The sequence below is a fragment of the Castor canadensis genome, chromosome 4 (genome assembly GCF_047511655.1).
Source record: "Castor canadensis chromosome 4, mCasCan1.hap1v2, whole genome shotgun sequence".
Classification (NCBI taxonomy): Eukaryota; Metazoa; Chordata; class Mammalia; order Rodentia; family Castoridae; genus Castor; species Castor canadensis.
The window spans coordinates 11,648,760-11,657,284 of record NC_133389.1 but is presented as its reverse complement, the minus strand read 5'-3'; the positions used below and the strand labels follow the sequence as shown (position 1 = coordinate 11,657,284).

The 8,525-nt window shown below is 33.3% G+C and overlaps 1 protein-coding gene across 1 annotated transcript in view; it reads right to left on the bottom strand.

The window, feature by feature from the left end:
• Positions 1-4,388: 4,388 nt before the first annotated feature.
• The window catches only part of Cdh19 (cadherin 19), a 77,280-nt gene continuing 73,143 nt past the window's right edge, over positions 4,389-8,525 (bottom strand). The window contains exon 12 of the mRNA XM_020153230.2: positions 4,389-6,074. Within this exon, the coding sequence (XP_020008819.1) occupies positions 5,584-6,074 (491 nt within the window). The 3' untranslated portion in view covers positions 4,389-5,583. The remainder of the gene's footprint in view (positions 6,075-8,525) is intronic.

Here is an 8,525-nt window from a genome sequence, read left to right as displayed (position 1 = left end):
CTTCTGCAAATAAATGGCAGGGAGGACTGACTTCCCATCAGACCACTCTATACATAATGTGCAACATGAGCAACTAATTTCTTCCTTTGGTAATTGAGAAAGTTAACCTGGAAGGGTCAAAGTGAAGAGGAAGTAAGCAACAACAAGCTAATTATTGTCTGAAATTAATTCATTTTCTTTATTATTTTCTATTTTAATTCTAGTACTTGAGTAAGGAAATAGATCTATAAGCTTTCCTAGGTAAAATTAATAATGTAATAATCATTAATTTAGTAAAAATAACAAGAAAATGTCAAGTGTTTGCTAAACACACAGTTCTATACTCTTTATGCATTGTAATTTCAGTTAACTTTTATAATAGTTTTATAACTTGTGCATTCTTAATATCCCAGTTGTGTATGTCAAGGTGTCAAGAGAAAAGGTTTTAAATAATTCACCCAAGGATACACAGCAAAAAAAATGTTAGCAACTGGAAAATAATTAAAAATTATCTCAATAGATCACATATTCTCTCCAGCATGCAAATTAAATAAGTTTAACTTTACTTAGTGTGGATAATGTGCAATTCCTATTACAGAAAAAACATTAAGACAATCTATTGACTTGTTCCTTTATATAATCAAGAAATAATGTCCTTATCATGTCCATCCTTATTTGTAGTTCAGGTAAACTTAGCACTGTGGAAATCAATAGTACTTAACATATCTTAAATATTGAAATGAATAAACACAAAGGGGCTATATAAAATAAAGTGTGTAAACTATTCTAATATGTTTTCATACATTTCAAGAACACTAAATTATATTTATTTTGGTGTGTTTGTGGCTTATATTAGAAAATGAAATTTAAAATTATTATTTGAACTATATGAAATACAACTTGATCTTATATCGCAATGTATAAAGTTTATTTATTAGTTTGTAACTTGAAGGGAATTACCCTGAAAATGTTTGCTACTTTTACGTTGTAGACAAATTTGCATCACTCTTTGTGACAAACACCTTGATCAAATGTCAGATATTTTTCACAACCTCTGGTGACTTTCAAATATTAAAAAAAATCTGATTTCTATTTAATAGAAGGATTAATCTCACATCTGGAATAAAAATCTGTCTTGTCCTCTCCCACTCACTCAGTCTTTTTTGGTTCTTTGGGGTTGGGGAGGGATAGGGAGAAGAGTGATGAGGGGTATGGTAAACACACTGGACCCATCGTAATTTCATGGCCGGTGTCCTTCCTCATGACAGGCACTCTGCCACTGATCTTTCAGGCCATTTCAGATGGATTAGTCAGGTATCTTCAGAGGTATTGACAGAAAAAACAGCAAAAAATTCCAATACGCTCCAAGGTAATGCCTGTGATTGATATGGCACCTTCTTCTTTTCCAGGAAGTCACTATTTTGGTAAAGGACAGATAGACTGATGTATTTGAATACATAAAACACCACACATCCCTTACTTCCTTGAATCCAGTTAACCTCCTTGCTTTTCATGTTTGTGTCTAATACTGTTGTTTGGGATATACAAGAACATGGAGGTATGTTGTAGGTTGTGAGTATCCCTGTGTGTTTTACAATGCATTGTACACTATGGAGTGAATGTATGGCTCATATTTTCATATTTGTCATGCTTCTTGAGAACTTATTCATATGAGACTTTCCACAGATCATCAAAGGACTTATTTTGACTGAGTAGTATGATGTTTTCAGCACTCCTTCCATTCAGGTATATTATCAGTGAGTCCAAACAAGCTATAAAGTCAAGTTCACATAATTTCTAGCTAAATTTGAAAATAAGGTTTGCTATACCAATAACTGTCTTGTGCTGACCTGCTTTTAAAAATACATTAATTAAAACATATAGTAATTCCATGTTAGTATTCATTTTCACATTACAATGAACATAAATAAAAATTCTGTACATCATTAAATTGTGTAGATTTGGGTTCAATATTGCATTCAGTTAAGAAATACTTATTGCTCATTTACTATGTATGATATATTTTTTTAGACAGAAATAAAGGAACAAGACTGACAATTTCTTGCCCACATATGGTTTACATTCTAATAAGTGAGAAGTCAAAAAAATTACATACTATATTATATATTATATTAATTACATTATATTATGTATTATATTATATTAATTAAATTATATCAAGTATATAAATGATTCCATAAAAAATAAATGGCAAAATAAGGCTATAGTGGTGCAAAGTGGCCACATAGATGTTCCAGAGAAAGTGATAGCTGAGGAGGGAATGAAAAATGGAATTGTTTGGGAAAAGATTCATTCAAGCATAGGACATGAAATTGTGAGTGAATTAACAAAAGCATAAATAAGAAGAGAGAGAGACTGCAGAAATAAGTAGGACAGGATAATCCATAGTATATGTGTCAGGTCATAGGTTGATTTATATTTCAAACATGCTATGAAGCCACAGGGAGCATGCAGTGATAGGGAAGAAGGGGATCTCAGTACAGTTGAATAAGATCAGCTGTTTAATGATGCAGTTTTGTTGACTGGGCCCTTGTATCCACCAAGCACAGCTTGGGATGCTTGTATTACATAATTTATTTTTTATTTCCCACTATAGCAATGTGAAATAACAAAATTGGAACTTATTTATTTACTATTTTATTTATTTACTATTTTTAGCTTATTCTTAGTGCTAAGGTTCAAACCTAGAGCCAGTTGCAAGCTGGAAAATTATTCTACCACTAAGCTACCTCTCCAGTCCTGACCTCATTTTTATCAACTGCAGTCCAGAAAAGTTAAGAAGTTTGACAAAGGTCTTAGAGTTATTCAAATAAAGGGGAAGTAATTCAAACTTAAGATTAGGAGATTCAAGCCCATGTACTGAGTAAACTATTAGTATAGATAATACTTTCTCAATCTCACAAAGAAGGTTAAGTTTTTTAAAAACCATTAATAATTTGAAGCTTACCTATGAAACTGAGTCAGCTGAAAGGGATATTTAAGTGCCATGATTATTAAAGTGAAACTATGCCATTTTCATAAATATTTGCAATAATTTAGAGTTTATTAACATTTTCAAAACTAATATAATGCTGTTAGCTTAGGAAACAGCTGTGTTCTGGCAATACCCATGTGAACAGATGAAAGATAAAGCAGTTATTAAAATATTACCAAGTATAATTTCTAGGAAGTTACACCTTTTCTGCTAGAATCAGACTATTTTTTGTTATTAAAGAGGACATTTTATAGTCTCAAAAATATATAAACAATTGTATATGTTCTTCCCTAATGTAACCTAACATTGCAAGTCCTATCATTAATTAAACCAGGATCAATTTTAACACATCTGCTTAGTGTCATTGACAGAAACAATGGACCTATTGTAGCATCAACACTGTACCAATTTTGCAAGTTGTTTATCCCAGTTTACAGTCACCAGAACCTACTGTTACCCTCAAAAGACCCCAATACCTTTTCTAACCTACTTTCTACAAATTGGTTCACCTGTTGTTTATTATAATTTCTAGTTCTTCTAACAAGATTACCCAACACTCTTTTTTAAATACAGTGAACAACACTTCACAGAGTAAGTCATGATAATTTCCTTAAATGTACTCTTGATTTTTTTACAACAATATGGTAGAAATATAAACTTTTCTATGGTCATACATTTATTGTTGTCTTACAAATTTTTGCTTCCTAAAATAGTTTGTTTAGAGCAAGGCACAGCTGTACATGTCTATAGTACCACCTACTTGGGACGTGGAGATTAGATTGCAGTTTAAGACCAGCTTGAAGCAAAAAGGTAGTGAGACTCTATCACAACAAAAATCCAGGTGTGGTGGATTATTTCTGAAATCTCAGCAAGGAGAGAGGCATAAGTAGGAATAATGTGGTAAAAACACAGGCAAAAACACAACACTCTACTTCAAAAGTAACTCAAGCTGAAAATGGCTGGGGTATGGCTCAAGTGGTAGAAGCCAAGTGGTAGATCTCAAGTTGAAGCCCTGAGATCAAACTCCAGTACTGACCAACCCTCCCAATATTTGTTTATACTTTTACTTGTCCTTAAGTACATAATCATATAAGTTCATAGGAATTTCCTAAGATTTTATCTTCCCTTCTACGTTTATGTTTTCCTTAACTGCTGTATTTCAAATCTGATTTTCTCATGCTTTTCTAAAGTAATAAGGTCCATGTCGTCAACATAATGATTCCAGTTCATGTCGATGAAAAATTTTTCTTATATGCTATGGAGGCTTAAGTTTCAAAGTACACAGAAAACATTATAACCATTCAACTACACTGCTATATCTCAAAATTACTTGGAATATTTTATTTAAACACAAACAGCCAATTTGGTTCAGCTCAGTCTCGCACAGTAGTAATAAAAATGATCACATTTACAATTTGAAAAGCAATGGATTCATGACTTTATTTTCTGTTCAAACAATGAATTTTGAAGTCCATCTTGATTTGGAGATACTAAGGATCATACTTAAAAGGTCAGCTAAAGTTGAGGTGTTTTATTATCTCATAAATGTTTCTCCATAGGTTTATGTCCAATTACTCCATGATGCTGCAATCAGGGTAACTACTAATTTACCTAATTTAGTAATTTGCATATGCAACAATTAAAAATTCACGAAGGAATCAGTCATATTCCAAGCTCTAAACAAAAAAGGAAAGGTAGAGAATTGTACATTGTTTTATTTACAGGAATCGTAAGAATCAGTGCAGTTGAACATTATATTTAGGAATTTAGAATAAATAGTAGTCCAAGTTGGAATCCAGAACCCTTGTCTAGTTTTTTTTTAATCCCTGTCTTGTGTTTATATCATCATTACAAGAAACAAAAATAAGCTTAAGGCTTTCACACTTTCTATGAGTTATACAAAGTTTCAATGCATTGATGAATAAATGTAGACATGCATTTTGCCATTTTATTTGATCTGAGAAAAGTGTATTTTGGGTTGCCTATAAACATAATCTATGGAAGTCTAGCAAGCATATTTTTCTGTCCTTTTTTCATACAAAGCTGTAATATAAAAATACAAATCTATAATATGTAGCTCTGATTAATGCATATACATCAAATATCTGTACACATTTGAAATTAGTTTTAAAAAGTGGTTTTGAGAAACATTTTTAAGTATCAAACTAGAATAATTCATGGACTCTCAGCCAGAAACATGCTTATTCATAGCTAGAAAATGTTTATAAACTTTTATGTAATCACCCAGATTTTCCTAGGTGTTAAACTTTATCTCTGTGTAGCATTAAGTACTTAATACACATACACACTTTATTCTTACTTTGTCAGAGAAGAAAGAACAGATGAAATAATATCTTAAGATAGCTTAACTTAGTACCTTTTTTGCACAAAAATATTTGAGAACTTGCATTGATGAAACAAAAAATTCAGAGTAATATTTCCAACCATATATAGTAGCTTGAAATAACCCTGGGTATTAACTCCAATGAAACCAGAAAAATAAAAATCACAGTTCCTCTCCCTGCAGAAAGCCAGATGAGACGACTCTCAAAGGACGATCATGTTATCCAAACCCAGTAGGCCTTTCTGAGTTCTGATGTTGCAAAACCCTAATGGTTTGACTGCACTGAAGACCCAAACATGCTTGCTAATCTTTTGAAACGAGGTCCCAGCTCATTAAGGTCACCAAGATTTCCATCCTGATCTGTGAGTGCTGAACCTAGGGAGCTCAGGGACCCGGCTGGCGACCCCGTTCCCTCAAAAGCAAAGGTCTGCAGCGAGTCGAAGGGGGGTGCGCAGGGGTCAGTGTTGGCCTCCTCCAGCTTCTCCAGGATGAACTTGCGGAACAGGGCGCTGTCCGGGCCCACCTGCAAGGACTGCCGGTACAGCATCCGCAGGGCCGCAGGGCTGCTCTGCCGGGTCCTTCTTCCCCGCCTGGTCGTGCTGTTCCTCAGCTCCACGATATCAAAGGCCTCTGTGTCTTCTTCTCCACCTCCCTCATCGTCATATCTGAATATATTCTCTCTGAAATCCTCACTTTTCTCCGGAAACAGAGTCTGCTTTCTTTGATGTTTCAGAGCCAACATCAAACAAATGAACCCTAATGAGGAAAGCACATCAGAAAATGAGTTAACATGTGAGCATCCTGTAAACTCGTAATCCTTGCCTGTGTCACAAACTCAAGACACATGGTCAAATTTATGATTACGAGACAAGATGCATTTGTTGTTGAAAATTTAACGTCGGGACTTACAAAATGATGTTAGGATGTATGTCAGTTTTTCTACCTGACAATTTAGAGAAAAATACCACATACATTGAGTGAACTATTTTTGATGATGATCAATTTGAAATTCAAAATTTTTTCTAAGATGTTGAAATAGAACACAGTGGAAGAATGGGATATTTTCGAATGTGAATGCATTTGGCAACCTTAGTGACCAATGATTTGTTCAGAACAAAATAGTTCGATTTTCCTCATTGACACAAAAGTCTGTGTCAGGATTATTTTCTAAGTTAGTATTTGTTGACTGCAAAGTACATCAAGAAGTATTCTGTACACTTTGTATTTATTAATTCATTTGGATCTTATGTAACCCGTAATGATCATATCCTATTAAAGGTGAGAAAATGAATCATATCCCCAGAAAGACATATTTGGGAAGAGAAAGCTTACATTTCAAAACCAGAAAATTGATTTAGAGCCTGTGTTCTTGGATACCATATTAATTTCAGACATTCCAAACTATCAGGTATTTGAATCATAATCTTGATTAATTCAGAATCAACATTTATTACAAAAGATTATCTTAAAAGCATGTTGAGCTGGAAAAATTTAAGAAGGGGGTGTTAATGGTTAGGGGGAAGGGGAAAAGTATACAGAGGGGTGAAGTGGATAGAGCACTACTACATATAAAAGAAGATACACAAAATTGAAAATAAAAGGGGATTACAACTGATGAAACAAAAAGGAAATCGTAAAAATTCTGTGAAAAAATACAAGCCAACAAATATGCCAACCTAGAAAAAAAATGAGTAGGTTCCTAAAACATGTAACCTATCATGGAGAATTTGAAAATCAGAACAAATAGCAGTAAAGGAAATTTATCAGTAACAAGTCTTCCATGAAATCTATGGTTTTACAGCTGAATTCAACCAAATAGTACAAAAAACTAATATCAATACTTCTCAAAATCTTTCAAGAGATTTTGGGAATTTTTTGGAATTTCCAAATGCTTCCATGTCCTTTTTATGAGGCCAATCTCATCCTAATACAAAAACCAAGCAATGATATTACAAGAAAGAAAACTACCGGCAAATATCACTAATGAATACACACGAAAAACTCCTTAGCAAAAGGTGGGAAGGAGGGTGAACATGGGATGGAGAGACATTGCTCAATGAGTACAGTGTCAGGCAGAGAGGAGGAATAAATTCTGCCATTGTATTGTGCAGCAAGGTGACTATACTTAACAACAATGGATTGTGTATTGTAAAATTGTCTAAATAATTTAAATGTCTTCAACTAAATGATAAAGCTGAAATAATAGATATTTTAGTTATTCTGATTTGACTTTTCCACAATGTATACAAGTATGAAGACATTTTACCCTGTAAATAGATGTTTTGACAATTACAAATATATCATTTGATTATTACAAATCAAATAGTACTTAAAATAAATGATAAAATGTTTAAAAAAATACCTTACATTTAAAAACATAACACCCTTGAAATCAGTAAGGTCATCATGTTAAATTTAGGTAGTGTACTTTAAAACACAGAGATACAGGGTTGAATTAGTAAGGGTTCTAATAATTTTCCAACTTGAATTAGAGATGGTACTTTTGAAGCTTTCAAGGACAATGATAATTGTTGGCCCCTACTTCCTACCCACACATATACAACTGTGAAACTGTATGTGGTTTCTCTGTAAGGTTTCAGGCTTATTAATTCTGTTCCTGAGAGCAGCTCAGTATGTGTGTCCCTGAAACACTAGACTATTGTACTATTATTACTGCTTCAGACTTCCGTTACCTAGATATATACTTCTCAATTCAGTTTTATGATAAAAGACTATTCAAAACGATTTGAAAAACTGAACCTGGATCCACAAGAATGGGTAGTGGATGGGTAGTGAAATAAGAAGGCATGGCATTTTGTATCTCTGACAAAGATGAAGACAATGAAGGCACAGCAAGTCCTGAATGATATGTCACTTAGGATGAATACAGTTGCTGTCAACACTGAATTAATTTGTATTGATTTTGGTGTGAGATTATAAGGCAAGCAAACACAAAACTTAGATTGTATACTTTGGTGTTGAAAATGTGAAAAGTGCAGGCTGGATGAATCTTTTGTAGTCTTTAAAGAGTAAGACGTTTTAAGGTTTAGCTTCCTCATCTATAATACTAGTATAACTTATCTGCTCACAGAAACAATGGTAATAAAAATGAAGATGAGATTTGTTGGTGTTTAGTGCTTTGATTAAAGAGAACTCTCTTTTACATTCCTCAATCCTAACACTTACTGTCTTTTCAGTAAAAGGATT